General features: G+C 34.4%; 1 protein-coding gene across 12 annotated transcripts in view; it reads right to left on the bottom strand.

Moving 5' to 3' along the window:
- The window catches only part of PPFIA2 (PTPRF interacting protein alpha 2), a 473,113-nt gene that overhangs the window by 69,714 nt on the left and 381,714 nt on the right, over positions 1 to 21,685 (bottom strand). For 11 of the 12 annotated variants that reach the window (XM_032644985.1, XM_032644987.1, XM_032644989.1 and 8 more), the window contains 6 exons: positions 19,002 to 19,137; positions 16,600 to 16,820; positions 13,960 to 14,197; positions 9,836 to 9,865; positions 6,418 to 6,548; positions 4,536 to 4,690 (listed from right to left, as the gene is read on the bottom strand). In XM_032644985.1, the coding sequence (XP_032500876.1) occupies positions 4,536 to 4,690; positions 6,418 to 6,548; positions 9,836 to 9,865; positions 13,960 to 14,197; positions 16,600 to 16,820; positions 19,002 to 19,137 (911 nt within the window). The remainder of the gene's footprint in view (positions 1 to 4,535; positions 4,691 to 6,417; positions 6,549 to 9,835; positions 9,866 to 13,959; positions 14,198 to 16,599; positions 16,821 to 19,001; positions 19,138 to 21,685) is intronic. The other variant, XM_032644997.1, reaches the window with a different exon arrangement.

Here is a 21,685-nt window from a genome sequence, read left to right as displayed (position 1 = left end):
TTCCTGTTCTGTTACCAAGTAATTTTGTCAAAGAAACAAACGAGCTTCATCTGATATGCCTATTTTAAACACAATTTAATTTGCTTTGTTTCAAAACAGGTTGTGCCTTCAGATAAAATTAAAAGTCAAGCCAGTCAAGATTCCAATTACTGATGCCTAATCATGGATCTCGAGGTTCAGAACTCCTGTTCATGGTTGTCTTGACAGGACAGACAATGTAGCAGGTAAAACTTTTCTGGGCCAGAAACATATTCAAGTTTTTGATTTGTTTTAAATGAATGGTTGTCCATGTTTATGTACTATCTGTCTCGCTAAATTGAATGTTCTTTGACGCCAATGCCATGCTTTAACCATTTTCCTAAAGTCCATGGTTGGTACTCTATACTTCACATTGGCTCAACATATGCTATTCACTCAAAGTAGGAATAAATAAATGACTTTGGATTATCAGCATTCCCCCTGTCCCACCCCTCAAGATATCAACTCTCTTGGGCTTCAGTGTCCTCTTGTTAGTGCCTCTTTTCTGGATGAAGTTTTGCTTTTCAAGTAAGCAGATAGAGGCAAAAATGTGAGTTTTGGAATAGGTCCACTTATTTGTATATCTTGTTCACATAAGGTACACCTTCAGTTTATTCATTTTCTTTAAACTTTAAAATTACTAAACAAAAGTAATAAAAATAAGAATTTTATAATTCCCCTTTTGGTCTGGGCAGTTTTTCCAATAATCAGTTTATTTTGGTTGGTGGCTTTTTTGACATTGTTCTTACATGTCTATGCCATTCACTTATATCTATTATTTGTTAGATACAGCTTTTGTACCAAAATTTTTTAGAATCTGTTTTTAGGAAGAGGTCACCTATTTCAGATCTACTACTTAAGTTTACATTATCATAAATATAGCTGTAAGTTTGTTACCATCCTCAAATTGCTTTGATACTATCTAGCCTTTCCTTCCATATTGGTTAAAACTGAACTTGTTTCTAGGATTTTATGCGTGGAAGTCAGGATATGGAAAGTTGTAAAGTGATTGACAGAAGAGGAAGTAAAAACAGTAGTTGTGGACAACTCACTTAAGCTTGGATTATAAGGGCAGGGAAAAGATAAGTCAATATTTCGGGAAGATGGCAGGATTAATGATGACCTTTAAAATATAGATTAGACACGAGCATGTTTAAAGATTAATGGAGGGCTTCCCTGGTGGCGCAGTGGTTGAGAGTCCGCCTAACAATGCAGGGGACACGGGTTCGTGCCCCAGTCCGGGAAGATCCCACATGCCGCGGAGCGGCTGGTCCCGTGAGCCATGGCCACTGAGCCTGCGTGTCCGGAGCCTGTGCTCCGCAACGGGAGAGGCCACAGCAGTGAGAGGCCCGTGTATCGTAAAAAAAAAAAAAAGATTAATGGAAATATCAGAGATGCTTTGCATCTGGATGCATTACTCAGGGGGGAAAAGTTGTGGTTATTCGGCTGCTAAGTCTTTAAAGGGTGTTATTGCATCCTGTATCTATTGTATGCTCTAGGAAGTAAGCAGAGGTATTTACTGGCCGTGCTGTCTCCGTGTCCCTCAATAAGATTGTTGAAACTGTTTTTGCATCTTTTCATATTGGTGCTTGTAATATATAAAGAAAATGAAATTAGAAAGAAGAGAGAAAGAGAAACTAAAACCAGATCCCCAAGTCTGCTAGAAGGAATATTTCCTCTGCCAGGACACTCTCCCCAAATTCAACTGTGACTTTCAAGGAGGCATGGTTCATATATATGTTTTATCTTTTTAAATACTTTATCTTTAAAGTATTTTTAGCTTTATTCAAATGCTTTTCAATGTGTTGCTTCCTTTGACTTTTGGAGTTTCCACATTTATATTGCCTCTGCTATAACACATTTGTAAAAACAGATTATATGTATATTGAATTTGATTCTACATGGTTAGTGGTTATCAATGCAGTCACATTGACTGACTCATCATAACTGAAGTTCACTTTATTACCCTAGCTTTTCAGATTGTTATGTAAGGAAAATATTGTCCCCTTTATAATTATTATTCTCTGTGAATTACTAAGAATTCCTCCCTTTCTGTTTGTCATTCCTGATGGAATTGAGTGAACATTTTCATAGTTCTATTTAGAAAGTTTTCTTCTTCCACACCTCATTTCATTTAAAGGCATCTAGCACAGCTACTCTCAGGTTAACTTACGCTTCTTTGCATTTATGAGCTAAACTCTTTAAGAGTTCTAAGTATTGGGACATGGTCCAAAATTTCAAATTTGGTTCTTTGACACCATCATCACTCTACCATATTACTTTCCATGCCATCATTTCCTATCTTCTATTTCTATTTTCATTGGTAGAAGAAAGAACATTGACAGTGCTCCCATGTCAGAATTTTCTAGATCAAGATATTAAAATCATGATCACTAGAGATGTTTCCCTAATTTCTTCTGATGTGTGAATCAGCAGCATTAAGTGGTAGCCCCTGGGTTTGGTAAGTTTTCATGGTCCTCCCCTCACAAACTGGATGTACATCTTTCAGGACACAAGTAAACATGAGTCCATATCCCTCAACCAAAGCACTAGTGGTACCATGTACCATTTCTTCTGGAAAAAAATATGAATTCCTGAAACCTACTTGTGTCTGTGTTTTCTTCTTATTTTCTCAAGTATTATTTTCAATAAAGACCTTTATTTTTGGTTTCTCCAGGAGCTTTGATTCACCCTCAGTGTAGCTTCTGTATAGCTCCAGAGGTATAGATTTTTGTCTTTGTCTTCCTCATCAGCATTGTAGTCCTTACTATGCTGCTGACACTGGCTTTGTTTATACTCGGTTGTTCTATGGAGTAAAACGCTCAGAGCTCCGAAATCCTCTCAGGACTATAATGTGATCTTGAATAGCTATTGCTATTTTCTGACTTGGATGGAGTTGATAAGAACCTAATTGTAATTGATTCCCTTCTCATCTGTTCTGACATAGAGACACACAGTCACTGAAAATGGGTAAAAAGGCTAAGTTTCTAGAAGGTTCTATATTTTTCTAGACTTTAAATTATATCCTGGATACCTTGATTTTGACTATGAATAGTTGTCAAATAAAATAAAACAAATTTTATAACAATGTCTTGGCATGTACATTTTATATCCCCCAAGTAATCACCTTTTCTTTTCTTTCCTTATGCAATAATACTTTTCTTTTTTTATATCCTAAGGGGTTCCTATCCTGAGAAAAAGAAACCCAAAGAGGATTTAATTCTCCTGATGGTAACGCTCAATCACACAACTGGCTGCTCATGTGTTATAAACATCGGTTTCCTATGGTTTCTGATGTTTTGCGTGGGTTTCATGCTGTGGAAGTGGGGCAAGATATTTTTGAATAATATCACGGTTGTAAATCTGTAAAAATGAATATTATTCCCAGAAATTCTTGCGGTGCCAGGGCAGGAAACTAAGTCTAGGGGTTGGGACATTACTTGTGAATAATAATTCCTTTATTTCAGAATCCAAAGGGAGTGCTAAGAACTTTGTATCATTCTGTTCATCACTTACTATTAGAGGTAGGAGCTAAATCCTTTTCCCTGTAACTTAACTCTAGTTCTAAATTAAATAGAAGGAGATGAGCAGGGAAAAAGAAGAGGCAATCATAAATAACCAAGATGGTGAAAAGAGATTTCAGAAAAAAAGTAAATATGTAGAAAGACACCAAAGAAAAAAAAGATCAAGTGTATATGTCATCATTTTAGAAAATACATCTCACATATTCTTTTTGTTTCAGACTCTCCATCTATCCATCTATCTATCTATCCATCCATCTATTAACAAGGTATCTATGTATTTATATATTTACCTAGGGTCATTTCAAACATACTGATCTATTTTATTCAATTAGTCACCAACAATAATTAATTCTAACACAATCTCTATTGCCAGATTCTTCCCTCTGTCTCTCCACCTACATGTTGTTGAGTTTGTTAGTGGAAAGTTGTGACAGTTTAAAACAAAGAAACCTTGTCTTTTTTTACATTTTATGCCCTTTATAATGCTTTATTTTGACCTAAAAAGAATTCTTTTGGATTTTTTGTAGGCTTCTTAATTTTTTCAACAGAAAAGCTTTTAAATTCACACAGCTAAGCTCTTATACACATCTATGCAGTATACTCAATGGTTTTAAGCTGGTTTTGAAACATGGCCCTAGGACAACTATCTCAGTTCTGCAAATTACTAATACATTGTTTACTCATCAATAAATAAGGATGACAGTAATATCACTTGCCTCAGAGGGTCCTTGTGTCTATCACAGTGTTAACATAATATAAATTCTAGTATCGTTATTAACAGAGAAATCAAAAGGACTGAAAGTTTTACAATATTCTTCCTTTGAAAGTTTTGTCAAGCTTGATTCAGCTGTATTGGATTAAATACAGCTGATTAAAACAGAAAGTTTGTCAGGTAGGAAAAAAATTAAAATATGAGAAATGGAACGAAAGACAGATGGATGCTAAGAAGTGAGGAAAATGAGTGGCAGTGGAAAGTCAAACATGCATACTTACGGAGCTGCCCAAGTCGAGCTTTTTCTTTTTTACCAAACAAACGACCTATTGAAGACTTGATTCCTTTCTTCTTGGGGGCTTTGTGAAGAGAGTCTTGGCTGCTGTTGGCACTGCCAAGCCCAAGGCTTTCAGCCTCGAGGGAGGCAGTTAAACTACTGTAAAACACGAAAGAGGACAAACTGCTTGCTTTGGTGTAGCATCCACAAGGTACACAAGATTAAATTCCTTGATAAAAGTACGAAAGGAGGAACAAGTACAGTTTGAATGTTATTTTCTCCTTTTTTCCCATGTTTTTTCTTAAGCATATTAAAGTGTGATTTCCTCAGGCTTAGGGCCCTGAGCCTCCAGGTTTTCTCTAGAAAAATTTCTTTTTTTCTCAAATATATTTTCCTTATTTTTCATACAATATCAAACTAATCAATGAACATAGGTTGGTTTATTAACTTATAAATTCTATAAATTAGCCCTTGACTCTTTACCTATTTCCTTCTTGCAGAGTTTGATTTTTAGATCTTAAACATAATGACCTATGACAAGAAATTTAAGTATAGCTAATAAAGTTTATGCTCTATTCTAGCCCATGGTTTTACTGGATTTTCCTCTAGCTATCTTTCTCTCTCTCAGTTTTGGAGACTAATTCATTGAATTTTAAATCACCTGTGAGATTTTGAAGTAACAAATCATATACCTGAGTGATCACTGTATATTTTTTCTTACAGTTCTCAGGTATTCTTTTAGGTACATGATAAGCTGAAATTATTTCCAAGAAAGCTGATCTAGGTTCCATTCCTGGTCAATGTATCTGCCACTGTATTAATAGGATAGGTTCAATGATACTGTTATCCTTCTTTACAGCTGTTAATTTGACAATATTGTGATGAGTTATTTAACTTTATTCATCCAAATTAATCTGAGTTCATATTCTCTAAACTCCAAAAGCTACTGCTTTTCATATATTACAATATATTTCACTCTTTTTTTTTTGAGAGTAAAGTAAGTATAAATTTTGAATCTGGAATAACTTTTTTCACATTAGAAACTAAAAATAAACAAAACAGGAAAAAAAAAGTCGGCTGGCACAGAAAGCTCTGTTTTCAAAACCGTTTATTGTAAAACATATACTATTTAGAGGACAGATTCTTAAAGTATTAATCGTTAAGTCATTACATTCGGTTATAACAGTTAAGTGTTCAGAGATGCTGTAATTGATGACAGTGAAAGAACATACATTTAAGATGTAAATTGCATGCTTAGACTTATTTATGGCATTAATAGAGATCTGCTTCAATTTTTTAGGCAGATGGAAAGGACAGTATGAAGAGTTGCTATGACAAATGGGGTATTTCCCCATGTAAACTTTTCTTTTAATATTTCGGCAAATGTGTTTTTTTTTTTTTTCTTCTCTAAGGAGGAGCTGTTATAGCTGGCACTTGCAGCACCAATAGGGTGATTTACATACCTGTCTGTTAAAAGTAATCGGGGTACAAGCATGGACTTTTCAGACCTTAATTATCCTTATACTAGAAGCCAGATTTATAGTCTTGTATTAGAATCCTTTAGTTTTTTGTTAACTATTCTAATAAGTCCTTCCTGTAGTCTGACTCCGTTTTAATAGGAAATATCCACTAAAAGTAGAAAATCTATTCTCATAAATATTGGCTAGTAACAAGACCATAAATATACAGTTAAATTTAAAACTGAAAATTTGATCTCAGAATAAAAATTTGTTTTTTTCACAAGTGACATTGTGGAGAGGGAGCAGAATTATAGCTTAAATCAAAAATTTTATATAAATTTTTAAGTAGTCTGTTTGATACTGAAAGAATGAGGAATATTTTTGGAAAGAGAACATACAATGTGCAGTGTGCTGGGAGAGTCATACCTTCGGGCATCATTGTGGTAGGAAGAAGGGAGGGTGTGAGTCATCCTGACGGCTCTAGGGGTAGGGGGAGGAGAAGTTTCACATTTAATTGTTGCTTTATCCTCCCGACCATCTTCTTCTACCACTGCAATCTAGAAGCAAAAACATACGTCAGATGAACTTTTTCTAAATTTCAACTGAAACTGATGAAAATGGAGAATCAATAAAGCAAGGCTATTTGTGTAATTCTAATATAAAAGCAGAACAAGAAACTTGGGGCATATAGGTATTACATATATAAATTCACATTATTAAAGAGTATGAATTTCATAACTATTTAAAAATTAAGACACTCCAGTTAACACACACACGCACACACACAGACACAGAAATAGACTCACTACACAAATATATTATTTAAGAGTAAGTAAACACCATAGATCAATATCCAGGGACTATGAAACAGCTATCTTGGAATCCATTTGAATATATCAGAATGTAAAAGCTTTATAAAAAGTTATTGAACACACATTTGAGCTAATTCACTAAAAATATGCATAGTCAGGTTATTATAACATGGACATTTTTAAGTGGGAGATTTTTGAAGTGAGAAGTTGGCAAAATATAACTGTATCAGATAAAGTGTTTTAAATTAGGCTATTTAAATGTGTTCCCAGATGTTTCAAAAAAGAGTTGCAGTTTATAAGAAAAAAGCTTTCTTTTTAAAGTGAGAATAATAAAAGGTAAGAACAGAATTTCTGCAAATTTTTTCATTTCATTACCTCTCATGGGAAAATTGACAAAGGCATACAGAGCACCATAAGCAGATGGGATGGAAGGGATTTCTTTAAAGAATTTAGTTCAGAGTCCAGAACAATTCAGGATACCATAAATTTTGTCAGAGATAGATATATAGAACTGTAAGAGTTTTCAAAAATCAACTTAATTGTACAATAAAGACATTTTTAAAAACAATGCTGCATTTTTTCATAGCACCATTGTGCATTAAAACATATATATATATATATATATAGAGAGAGAGAGAGAGAGAGAGACAGAGAGAGAGAGAGAGAGAGAGACAGAGAGAGAGAGAGAGAGAGAGAGTGAGAGAGAGACAGATTGTAGAAAGCATAGCTAAAAGATATACGGTTCTAGAAGTTCTGTTGAAGAAATTTCTCAATATGGCTATAACAAAATGTTTAAAGCTGTGTTCTCATCTTTTGTCTATACCGTGTCTTGCTAGTTTCTACATTAAGCTATTATGCATAAGTGTGTTATATATGATAAAGACTATGTGTTGGAGAAACTTAATGAAATTGTTTGTCTGGGCTCTTGTCATTTAAGCCTAGGTTACTTTTAACAGCTTAGGCAGTCATCTTAATAAGATCTCCTCTCTCCATTTCAATGAGCACAGTGCCACCAGAAGAACTGTTTTCAGGAACTGCTTTCAGCATGATGTCAACACTATGGAAAACTCTTTCTAAACTCACATCTCATCTAAACTCATAAAGCATATTTCTAAACTCTTCCTAATACGTACTTAAGTTTTCACAATTCCATTATCTAACCATGATTGTTTTCCACAATTGTTTCTGTGAAGCCTGATTACTTCTGTTTCAGATGTTTTCCTGAAACACACTCATAAAATGCCCTCCTCTCTCCACATGGCGGGTCAAACTAGGCCAACTTTACCAAAATATCAGCTCTTAAAAACATCATACACAAACCATTTCTCTGAATAACACTTAGAACTCACACTATATAAACAAAGTGGAGGAGAAAAGCTTCTTAATCAGAGATGGATTTGAATCTTAGTTTCTCTTATTTGTTGAATGACATGTGCTAATTACTTATCTACTCTAAGACTAAATTTCCTCATCAATAAAATAGAACTGATAATACTTAGTTTAATTTGTCCTTTTGATGTACAAATTAAATCATGCATATAACTCCTTACCCTGATATATATATATATATATATATATATATATATAACAAATTTTAACTTGTGGTTTTCTTTCTTATGACCTACCTTTCTTACCAATCATCTCTTTACTCCCTGAATTCCCTGAGGCTATATTTCTGCATGGGACCTTCCTTTATGATCTTTTTTTCCTTATACACACTGAAATTCTTTTACATCATCTGCTCAGATTTCTTCCTTTATTCCCAGTATAATCCTTTTAAGTGGTGGAAGAGGTCAAAGAAAAATAGTAATAACATTATGCATGGTAAATTTGACAGCTGAGAACTAACTGGTAGTGTCCAGGAGATGATGCTAAAAGAAGACAGACAATGGAAAATAAAAAGAAATTCAATCAATCTAAGGCCATGTAAGCCTAGTATGGATTCCCTTAATTTAAAAAAAGTTCCCTGGTTCCAGAATTATTTGGGCATAGGCTGACTACCACATCTTGAAGATGCTGAAAATAGATTGATGTACTGGATAGTAGGTTGAACCTTTGAAATTTGTCCCATCTGATATCCTGTGAGTCTGAGCTCTGCCGTTCTCAGTCATCTAACAAGTTGTCATTTTGTGAATCAGAACTGTAGTGCATTTTGTTTCCTATACCCAATATTTATTCTCTTGACTTCATTCCAAGCAGTAAAGTAGTATATTAATTCTATTTTTATATTTTCTGTATTTGTGATGCTCTAGTATCTGAGACCATGCTGAGAATGCCCATCGCAGGGCTAGCTAATTCCTAGAGATAGGTAACTATGTTCCTGGAGTGTGTCTTCCATATGCAAACAAATCATCTTCATCAGTACCTCAGATCCTCTTCTCTATCTGGCTCTTACATTCCAGGAGGCACTATTCCTCTGTCTTAATCATCCCTGGCCAGGTATCTGGCAACTAGAGAGCCCCTAGACCCTACAGCCCACTGAAATTGTTCAAACTAGCCAATCTTAAACCTGCTTACCCTGCCTTTCCATTCCTACAAAAACCACAATAAACATTCCTTCCCATGCTTTCCTCTCACTCTTTCTGACTGCTGACCTGGTGCTTCCCATTGACCCGGCATAGTGAAGCAGGTCCCTTGCTCTTGGGAAGTAGAAGCAAGAAGCTATCACTTATTGGCAATTGTTTCTTGATTTGTTGGTCTTATATATCTGAATAATGGTAAAACCTATATTTTAAAGCAAGCATCATTGTTGTTCTAGATATCGACAGTAAACTATCTAATTCTACCAAGAGAGATCTAAAAATTCTGTGGGAAATCGGGATATTTTAGTCCCCACAGTCTAATCATTACCCTAGAAAGCATAAACAATTTTATTTTGAGACATTTGCTCTTATGATCATATTTAAACAATTCAAAAACACTTAAATACTTTTAATATTTTTTATAAAATGCTTCAGTTAGAAGAAATATAATTTTAAATCTCAGAAAAAACAATGTTCAGTTAGTAATCAGATCAAAGAAATGTACAGTACCTTTCTCCGATGTTTCCTTAGATCACTTGGCTGTGATTGGCAGTAATAAAAGCGACATAAAACAGAACCAATTAATGATTACCATTTGACCATGTCACAAGTTAAACAGTATCTATAATTTAACTACCTTTTTTTGTTTTCATTCCATTCTTTTCAAAATAAATGTCTTTTAACCATTATAAAAGCATTCCTCCAGGGAACTATTTTAGAAAGGAAACTTCCTAGATGGCATGTTGCAGGGGACAGGTCTTCATGATGGGATCATGTGTATATACGTAAAACATGAGACATGAGACATGGACCTTAGGGAATATGAAGCACATATGGAGTGAGCTAGCCAGAAGTAAATATGAGACTATATCCTCCCGAGAAAATATAGATGGGAGTGAAGAAGACTATGTGTAAATGAAGATTCAATGCACATATATGTAGTTTATAAACACTCCCTTTTGTCTCATCTACACAGGGCTTTGGACCTTCTCAGGGCAGATATGCTGTTCCTATGTGATCTCAAACTTCCTGGCGTCCTAACAAACTCTCCATCTCCAAATACCAAAAGCTCTGGCCTCAGTATATCATATTTCTGGGGCTGCTGTTTTCTTGTCAGTGCTCTTTTAGAGAATTTTTTTAAAAAAGTTATTTATTTGTGATCCTAGATAAAACTTATTCACTTAATATTTGTTAATTTTTCTTATGTAAGTAAAACATTTTACTAAACTATTCCATTATACTTTACATTTTTGTTGCTATTGAAAAATGGGTTGATTTACCTCATTCAATATTCAAATTAGATATCGCTAACATGTTATTTATGCCTATGGATTTGTGGTGAGGTAAAAGTAAATACAAATAGGCTTTATTATCAGGACAAATAATAATGTTTGCAAAACATATAAACATATACAATATGAATGAATACAATGTCTTTTCAATCTCTGCCCTTAAAATTTCAAATTTTGCTCTGAATATTCAAACATGAATTATATGCAACAAAATTATTTTTTCTCCAATATTTTCTACAGGTAAAAGAAAACCTTCCTGTCTTTCACTATAACAATAATGAATTTGATGACAAAGTTTTGTTAGGTGATAAAGACTTTCTGGGTTTTATTTTTTGTTTTTCTGAGTCAGATATTAAACATTTAAAATATTTTTTTTTATCCTCAGGAAATGCTCTAAATATCTGTTTTTTTTTTGAACTAGGTGTCTCTTATTTATTTATTTAGTTATTTATTTGGTTGCACCGTGTCTCTTAGTTGCGGCAGGCAGTCTCCTTAGTTGCGGGAGGCGGGCTCCCTAGTTGTGGCATGTGAACTCTTAGCTGCAGCATGCATGTGGGATCTAGTTCCCTGAGCAGGGATCGAACCCGGGGCCCCCTGCATTGGGAGCGTGGAGTCTTAACCACCAGGGAAGTCCCTCTAAATATCTTTTAAGTACTCTAATTATAGTATAATAATGCTGATTTACCACTGATTTATTTATAACTAACTGCTCAAGAAAATGCATGAAAGCAGTGGCATCCTATTCATACATACATAAACATTATGTCTAAATGGCTATGAATATATTATTTTATTATTATAAAAATAATAACACTGTCAAGGGTTATAATGCTAATATATAATGAAAATATTTAAAAGGGCAAAATACTAGGTTGCAAAAATGTAACGAAATAATAGCAACACAGAAATAACCAAAGTTTTCTTAATTTGAATGCCAACTAAATTATGCTCTGTGGGCCAATATTCTTACCGTAGCTTTGATAATAAATAGGTCATCAATTACATATGGATAAACTAAGCCAGAGACAATATCATTTTTAGTTAATAAAATCAGATGGACAGTTCCTAGATTTCTAAAATAAGCAGATCATAATGTAGATCAGTATATTGGGTTAGTTTATCTTAGTACATTGGCTAAAAATTTGTGCTGTATCTAGCTGGGATCAGCTCTGATTAGCTGGCCTTTGTTTGGACTTGCCATGGTCTGTGCTATCTACTTTAAAATATCTTTAATATCAAGTCCGGAAATAAGCAAAGAATAGTAAACTCAATGGCCTAAGGAGGTAAGTATTTCCTTTCAAAAAATTTTTTTTCATCATTTCTCGCTTATACAGATTTACTTGCAAGTTCCATAATTGTAAAGAGTTTGGATATGGGAAATATTGCCTCACCATATAAACAGTTTTCTGTATCAATTCTCAGTCGCAAAGTTAAAGAAAAAGATATCTAAACTGACAGACATAATAGAAATTTTATGAAGATAAAATTTTAAAACTTATTTACTTATAAGGTAGTTTTCCCCTTGGGGTGACAGTATCATATATATACATACACACATACATATGCACATATGTGTGCATTTATATAAATTAATTCTAATGAAAATAATCTTTACAGGTTTTTTTTTTTTGCCACAATACACATTATTGCAACATAGTTATTTAAAGATACCACTTAGAAATTGAGTTAAACTTCTTTGTTCAGATATTATACACACCCATATACACAGAGAGATGCAGGCATTGTGACACTTTTTATAGAAGTTTCACAGCCTTCTGACCAGAAACAGTATATACACTTAATATTCTTCTGTCGTATTATTAATTTCTCCTCCATTTGTTACATTTGTACTAGATTTCTGCAGTATACAAACTATTATTTGACCTATTTGCATTTTACTTAATCTCTATCCCCAAACTTTATTTATTTATTTAATTTTTTAATTTTAATTTTTTTTTTTTTTGCGGTACGCGGGTCTCTCACTGTTGTGGCCTCTCCCGTTGCGGAGCACAGGCTCTGGACATGCAAGCTCGGCGGCCATGGCTCACGGGCCTAGCTGCTCCACAGCATGTGGGATCTTCCCGGACCGGGGCATGAACCCGTGTCCCCTGCATCGGCAGGCGGACTCTCAACCACTGCGCCACCAGGGAAGCCCCAAACTTTTATTTTTAATTGGAATTTTATTGTTTTAATAACATAGTTTTAATATTCATTATACAAAACATAGAATTTTACCTCCATAAAGAGTTCAGAATATTTAAATCTTCATTATTGTTGTCATTTCAACATATTCCCAGGTAATCACACACACACACAAAAAAAACAGTATATGCTTTTGAGTTAGCAAATCTGAAAAAAAATCCAGCTCCTCTTTACAAGCTGTGTTGAACAAGGACAATTTACCCATACTCTCAACATTTCAGTTACTTTCGCTTGAGATAATAACATTTTCAAATGTTATCACAAGAATCAAGTGGCTAAACATCATGACATTCAGTAGTCATTCCACCTAACATTATTTTTAGCAAGGAGTACTTTGATTTTTTTCTCTCTTATGTTAAGGGTACTTCCTAATTTAGGTTTCCAACTTTTAATCCCAAAAGAAGATACATGAAATAAAGAATTAAAGAATAAAGAAGGGTGAAAATGTTGATATGAATTATAAAACTCAGTTGGGAAATTGCTGCTATTGTTGATTGCTCTTCTTTTAAAATTATATTATGTATATTATAAAATTATAACAGTCTATGTTGGTGTATTGAAGTGATTATAATAAATAATTTTTGAAACTTATTGTGTTAAAAATAACCCACTCAGGGCTTCCCTGGTGGCGCAGTGGTTGAGAGTCCGCCTGCCGATGCAGGGGACACGGGTTCATGCCCCGGTCTGGGAGGATCCCACATGCCGCGGAGCGGCTGGGCCCGTGAGCCATGGCCGCTGAGCCTGCGCGTCCGGAGCCTGTGCTCCGCAACGGGAGAGGCCACAACAGTGAGAGGCCCGTGTACCGCAAAAGCAAAACAAAACAAAACAAAACAAAAAACCCACCCAGTCTCAATCATCAAGGTATCATCACTAAAAATGAATTTAATGGTTTAAGTCATTCAGATTTCTGATGTGATATTTAGATTTCTGCTCTTCCATTTACTTATTATGTGACCTTGGGAAAGTTACACCTGTGTAGGCTTCGTTTCCTCACTTCATAGTGGGATTAATATTTGTATCTACCACATAGGTTTGTTGAGAAAAAAAATAAAACACACAGAAAGTCTTTAGACTAGAATAGATTTCAGCTAATGCATCAGTAATTCTAATGGAAGCAAAGGTTCTCTGGACACATCATACCAGTGTCATGACTCCCATCCGATCCATTTCCCTGGCAGGACTTCGAGGGGTGAGCTTTGGTGTTGAGTGTCCACTGGGGGGAGATGAACTGGCCAGCGAAGAAGCTGTAACCGAGGCAGTGATGGAGGTACCTGGGTGGACCCTTGCTAAATTCAGGCCTTCCAGACTCACACTAGCCACTCTATTCTCAATTTCTTCAGCACGTAACTCTGTAGATTCTTTTTCTTCCTGAATTAGTCTGAAAGATACAGTTTATTTTTGATACATTTTATGCTGTTATAATGTTAATCGGAATTCACTAAATAAATAAATAACTTTGTGAACATTTTATATCAAATCTAATATTTTCTTTTTTCCCTAGGCAATATAACTTTCAAATTCCAGAGATTTCCTGGCTGAAAATTAGAAAATCTTTCTTTTCAAATGATACATAATTCCTCCCAACTTTCATTTTGACCCCATTTCTATACTACCACCTGTTAAAACTCTTTTAAAACCTTGAGTGCGTAGTTAATTTCTGCCACTAATCCTAATCTTACATTTGTACTCAGGAATGAATATATGAGACTTTTAGAAACCCAAATCTCAACAAAGTCATTGAGTCTTATCTCCTATCCAATGAAAAAGTATAACTGATAGAATTCTCAATAAATGGTCATTCATAATTATAATTTGGCCAAATAAAATCCTGACAGCCAAGTTGCCTTTACATAAGCACTAAGCAATTTAATAATGTAGATATGAGAGACAGATAGTGAAAATTTTTTTAAAAAATACTGTTGCTATAAATGCTTTTGAGAAGACAAAACACTATTACTCTTTCTTTAAATAGGGAGAAGTTTCAAGAATATGCATACATTATTTATTACAAAGACACAAAGAATAAAGAACTTTAGCTGGGTTGCTTCAAGATCCTATTTAAGTTGAATCTACACACATTTTGCATATTGATATAATAAAACTGGGTACCAGTATAGTTTGTTTGCAAAATGGAGTTAGAAACCACCTCTCCTGAGATATTTTCCTCTTAACCACAAATGGCTTTCCTATGATATAACCTTTAACTTCAAGGTTATGATCACTGCAAAGTTTTCTTTTTACGTATTTACTTTGGAAAAGTTTGGCAGTTTCTTACGAAACGTAACATACTTTTACAATATAAGCCAGTAACTGTGTTCCTTCATATTTACCCAAAGGATTTCAAAGCTTATGTCCACACAAAACCCTGCACACAGATGTTTAGAACTTTATCCATAATTGTCCAAACTTGGAAACAACGAAGATATCCTTCAGTAGGTGAATGGATAAATAACTGGTACATATATACAGTGGAACAATATTCAGTGCTAAAATGCAATGAGCTATCAAGCCATGAAAAGACATGGAGGAACAATAAATGCATGTGACAAAATGAAATAAACCAATCTGAAGAGGCTACATATTGTATGATTCCAAATATATGACACTCTGGAAAAGGCAACTATGGAGACAGTAAAAAGATCAGTGTTTTCCGGGGGTTGGGTTGGGGAGAGGGATGAATAGGCAGAGCACAGCGAATTTTGGGGACAGTGAAAATACTATGTCTGTATGATATCATAATGATAGATACACATTATTATACATTTTCCGAACAACTAAGAGTGAACCACAATGTAAACTATGTATTTGAATAATATGATGTGTCAATGTAAGTTCATCAGTTGTAACAAATGTACCACTCTGGTTAAGGATGTTGATAATGGGGGAGGCTATGCATGTGTGGGGCTGGGGGTATATGGGAAACCATTGTACTTTTCCCTTGATTTTGCTGTGAATCTTAAACTTCTCTAAAAAATAAATCAATACAAATACTGAGGCAAATTTACTCTTAATTTTAATTTTTCACTTATACAAAGAATATGAATTCTGTTACTTTGAAGTTTATTTTCATGGTGCATGCTTTTTTAACAGCTTTATTGGAGTATAATTGCTTTACAATGTTGTGTTAGTTTCTGCTGTATAACAAAGTGAATTCATGGTGCATTTTAACTTCACCCAAAGATTAGAATCTGAAAGGAAGGTTTAATCAAGTAACACAGTACATTATTAATGTTCAAACACATTCCAATGGAAAAACTGCCTCCTCTTCAAAAAAGAAAAAGAAATTTTGTACTTTCAAATGATTGGTGGTAAATGATTCCAGAAAAACCTTCTGGTGAGAGGCAATATGGTTCTGCTATACAAAAAATTGTAGTTTTAAACTCTAGGTATTCTATTAATTGTAAAGGAGAGTAAAACTTAGAGGAACTAGTTGAGTAAGAGATAGATTGAAGTTTAATCAAACAAAAAATCCAATGCTACCCAGATTTTCAATTTGGAAAACTCATCAAAGATTTCACCTTTACCTAATTCTTTTATATTGCTCTAATATCATCATTAATCTGTATATTTTTCATATATGTTTCTTACAAAAGCTGTCCTAATTTTATTCCAGGAATTTGTGAAAATGCACATTCTTATTCAGTAGGTGTGAAGCGAGGTCTGAGATACTGCAGTTCTAATAAGCTTTATTGGTGATGCCAATGTTTCTGATCTGATGATCACATTTTTAGAATCAAGGTCTTCTAATCACTTGAGACCATCAAAAATCATTGAACTCACCTGATTTCTTTGTTGATAGCATCCAATTGTTCCTGAAGCATCATGGCTAGGGTCTGGGCATCAGAATGACCACTTGGAGAGAGAAGATCCATTGAGCTAAAAATCGTTTCTCTATCATCATCATCAATGTCAGACATTTCTGTGTCACTTTCAAAAGGGTGGCTGCTTAGCACTCCAATTTGTTGAGTTCTATTCCATTCATGATCCCCAAGAGATTTCACCTAGATGGTAAAGGAACAATTACAGTATTTATCATGCTGCTCATTTTCAAAGCATTATTCTGAAAATAAAAACTAAAAACATACATGTTTTTATGGCTTACTTGACAAAGGTAGAACTGATTATTAATATTTTAATTTATCATTTCAATAAAATAGTTCCTTGGTACTCAAATAATGGTAGGTACTAATTTTCAGCATAAATATCAATATTTTAATAGAAATAAAAATGATAAACTTCTGCATGATTTTTAGTTCAACCCCAATTCAAGGCAGCAATTACTTTAAAGCATCTATGTTTGCAACATTTTAACTTGTTTTCAAATATAACAATCTCTATTCACTTGTACTTCAGCATTTTCATCTCTTATACTAATTAGACTGAGGGTACGAATATTACCACTCAATAAATTACACAAGAATTCTCTCTCCAACATTCTAAAAAAGTATTAATAAAAATATTGTGCAGAGGTTTAATTGCATCTCCAGTGCTCTGGTCACTTAAATGCCTCACTGATTTTTTTAAACCCAAGGCATACTACAATAATTTACATGACTATGTTTTTAAAATGAATATAATAAATCCTCCATGTGAACAAAAGTCTTGAGTAACCAACAGACCAGTGCTTTTCAAGCTGTGGTCTGAAGGTAGGAGATGGCTGAAAGTAAGAGAGCAGTCCTAGATTTTCTGCTTTTAAAAAAATTGTTTTCATTTTTGTGATGATGTAAAATGACTTTTGGGGGGACCACAAGATACTGCCCTGAGTAGTTACTTCAGATTTGAGGACCTGAGTAAGTACTTGTGTTACAAATTGTTTTGGTACCAAGTAGCACTAATTTATTTACCACATAAAACTGAGAAAAGAACTGAGATGGATTTATTTATTCTTCGTTTGCTCATTTATTTATTTATTCATTCATTAGATATTGAATACCTACTACAAGGGACTAACTTATACATGACATGTAGTTGCCAGCTAAAAAATCAAAGGATGTCAAGAGCCTTGTATAAATAAGGACAAGTAGGTTATATAGTATTTTGGACACATAAAAGAGGTTGAGGAAAACAAACTATACTTAGGGCACACAGGAACTATATATTACTTCTCTATAAAATGCAACTATATACTTACTCAACATATACAGCCTACAGATTTTAAGTTATTGACTGAATGAAAGACTGGCACTGCAGCTTATAATGAACAGTTTTCTATAAACACTTTCAACAGTCTGTGTACATTTTCCTCAAAGTGTTATTAAAACAGTAATTATTATTAAAATATGTAATTTTAATTAACAATATAAGTGCCATTGCTTAAATGCCCAAGCAAACTAAAAGCCCATTTGTTTGGCAATATGGCATAATAGATAAAAGTGCGGAATTTGAAATCACACGAATACAGGCTCAAGTTTTATCTCTATCACTTTAATGGCTGTGTAAGTCTGAACACTTAAAATTTCTCAGCTTCAATATTTTCACATCTGAAATTAGTATAAAATAGTACTCAATTTACAATGTTATGTGGATAAATACTTGGGACATACTTGGTTCAACTTTTGGTACGTAGTAGGGATTATACGTTAATTATAATTTTAAAAATATGCTATATATCACACCTGAAATTAATAACAATGAATTCTCTCAGTATTAAAATGCTATCCAAGAAAGACAAAGACAAATACCGTATGCTAACACATATATATGGAATTTAAGGGGAAAAAATGTCATGAAGAACCTAGGGATAAGACAGGAATAGAGGCGCAGACCTACTGGAGAACGGACTTGAGGATATGGGGAGGGGGAAGGGTGAGTTTTGACAGGGCGAGAGAGAGTCATGGACATATACACACTAACAAACGTAGTAAGGTAGATAGCTAGGGGGAAGCAGCCGCAAGGCACAGGGATATTAGCTCGGGGCTTTGGGACCGCCTGGAGGGGTGGGAGGGGGAGAGTGGGAGGGAGGGAGACGCAAGAGGGAAGACACATGGGAGCACATGTATATGTATAGCTGATTCACTTTGTTATAAATCAGAAACTAACACACCATTGTAAAGCAATTATACCCCAATAAAGATGTTAAAAAAAAATAATAATAAAAATAAAATAAAATAAAATAAAATGCTATCCAAAGTGGAAGAGTGCATTTACTTAAACCATCAAAGACTTGAAATAAAAAGTTTAACCTTTGGCTCATCTCTCCTCACACCCATGCGGCCTCTCCTTGGTCTTCTTATTACTTTAGTTGTTCTGTAATCAGACTGGCTGTCCACTAGGGATCCAACAGAATACCGCAGCTCAGCTGAGGTGTCTAGATGAGTTCTGGAAACAAGGAAAACATAAAATATGCTCAATCTCAAAACTTAAACTTTACCAGCAAATCATTATCCACTGCTTAATTGGCAGTAAAGCACAAATCCTCAAAGGAAGAAAAAAAAAACTTCAAGGAAGAAAATAAGCGTTGAAGTGTTGTAACTCTCAGAGGTCTCTTCGGAGGCTTATATCAGAAACCCCCGTCTCAGTTTCATTCTGAAGGTCAAGTTCATTTTCTCTTTTTAGAATATTAAAAAACCTTTCTGTTTATTAATCATTATTTTCAAAAGCAGTAGTCCAATGGAACATGTTAAGATTGACAACCAAAATCCATTGGCTTACATTCCGACAACTCTTAGTTTGAGCTATTTAGTGGATATCCCAGTACATGCTATTTATCACTGTATTTGTTTTAAATATTCCTCATTAAGCTAAGAGAAAAATGTGTAAACTTTTGGGTCACAAAATTATCTATTTTCCAATGTTTTATTTTTCAATTTAGAAAATCAACAAAATACTTAAAATCAGATTGGCCCAAGGTTAATAATCTTATTTTTTTAATAAAATAGGATATTTCACCAGAAGAGTTTTTCAGCTTTTGATAAGACATTGTTCCAAAAAGATTAAGAAAAATCTTTTAATAAGCACATTTAATTCTGAAATCTGCTTAGAGACGAAACAGTTGGAAAATTCTAACTGGAAAATATCGTCAGACTGGTTTTCAAAAAACATGATAATAAAGTACACTGTAATCAAAGTGCACTAAAGGTTTCTCCAAATATATTATTTATATAGAGATTTACAGCAAATTCAGTTTACTGTTACGATGATGATGATAATTACAAATGCAACATGCTGTCCTATAAAATGATCCATCATCATTAGGAAATATGCTTAAAGCCGTGTCTTCTCTTGAACCTGGGGCTCCTGCTGATCTACTATGCTTTCACTCTTAGCTCTCTTTGTGAACAACGACAAACATCCCCAAATATTCGGCAAGATTATGAAAGGTTAGGTGAGGTCTGGGTTTTTGAAAGAGTAGAAGACACTGACCTAACTGATGCATGTCTTTGTTTTGCCAAATTGGACATTAAAGCAAATGAACTAAAGAATCATCCCCCAAATAGATGACAGCTATTGTTTTTATAGAAGTGAACTTGAGACTTAATCAAGCAAAATGGCTTTATTACAAATTAGTCATATATTAAAAACTAACCAACCAGACCATAGTCATTAAATGGCACAACTCTCAGTCTTTATTTATAGCAGAGGGTATAAGTTTCATGAAGGCAAAGTTCAGATTTTAGTCACTATTGTATGCTCAAGGAGGTATTCCTAGAATACAATAAGAACTTAATAAATATCTGGTAAGACAGTGAATGGATGCAACTGATTATAACACAGTCCTAACTGTCTAGGTCAGAACATCCTAGCGACTTTTAGTCTGTGGCTGCTTAGGGTAATGTCTCTGTGGGTATCAGAGTAGAATTTCTAAAATTTTAACACCTCATACTAGGAGTACTGTTTTCTTGTTTTTTTTTTTTTTTCTTGTTGTTTTATCTCTCAACTCCAAGTCATTTATAAAAACATGAAACAAAACACAGATCTGGTCCCATCAAAGCCCTGCTCAAAACTCTTCAGTGTCTTACAAGGTCCTCTACCTGGGCCCCTCCTACATTCCAGCTTCACTGCTAGTTACTCTCTGCCTTCTCTCTTCGTCTAGCTGTGCTGTCTGTCATTTTCCTCAAACTTATACTTTCTTTTGCTTCGAGCCTTTGAACATGCTATTCTTTCTGCCTGAAATCGTCTCTTCAAACATTTATGTGGTTACTATTCTTAAGGTCTCAGCTTAAAAGTCCCATCCTCATATACTATTCTAGCTCCTGGTATTCCCTCTATTATAACAGTCCTCAAATTCATATTCCTGCATTTTCCATCTGGAACATGTATTCTTCACTACCATCACCACTGTATCTCCAATGTCACAGGCTCACAAGTAGAAAGTACTTAATTGATCTTGAGAGAACAAAGACCTGAACCAACAACAATTGTAGAAGAGCCATTGCTTATACTTCATCTAAAGCAGTTACCCCTCACCTCTCTCTTTTTATTCAACTCTGTGATCTGTCAGAGGCAGTATATCCATATATCACAGTTTTTAAATTATTCTTGGTGTACAATATTTCGAGAGGCACTTGCAGATGTAAGTTACAATACAGTCACTGGTTCCTTTAAACAAGGAACCAGCTAGTTTTCCCTCTTGAATCTCCTGTGACTCTTGAATATAATCTCACAAAGGAGCTTCAATAGATAAATCAAGCACGAATTTTCTTAGAGAAAAGCTGTTACCTATTTCTCTGCTTCCTGGGATGTCCTTCATTGTCCTTTCCAATTATCCAGATCCTACCCTTTCCCCTGAGTTGAGCCAAATCAGGCTTTCTCGGCCACTCTGGAACTCATTTTACTTTCTTTTCAGATTCTAGTAGAGGATATTAGTCACTGATACTCACTTTAGCTCAACTCTTCTTACCTCCCCACCTGTAAGATCAAAAACTAG

The sequence above is a fragment of the Phocoena sinus genome, chromosome 10, assembly GCF_008692025.1.
Source record: "Phocoena sinus isolate mPhoSin1 chromosome 10, mPhoSin1.pri, whole genome shotgun sequence".
Taxonomy (NCBI): domain Eukaryota; kingdom Metazoa; phylum Chordata; class Mammalia; order Artiodactyla; family Phocoenidae; genus Phocoena; species Phocoena sinus.
Note: the sequence above shows the minus strand (reverse complement) of the source record. Positions and strands in the feature narration are given on the sequence as shown.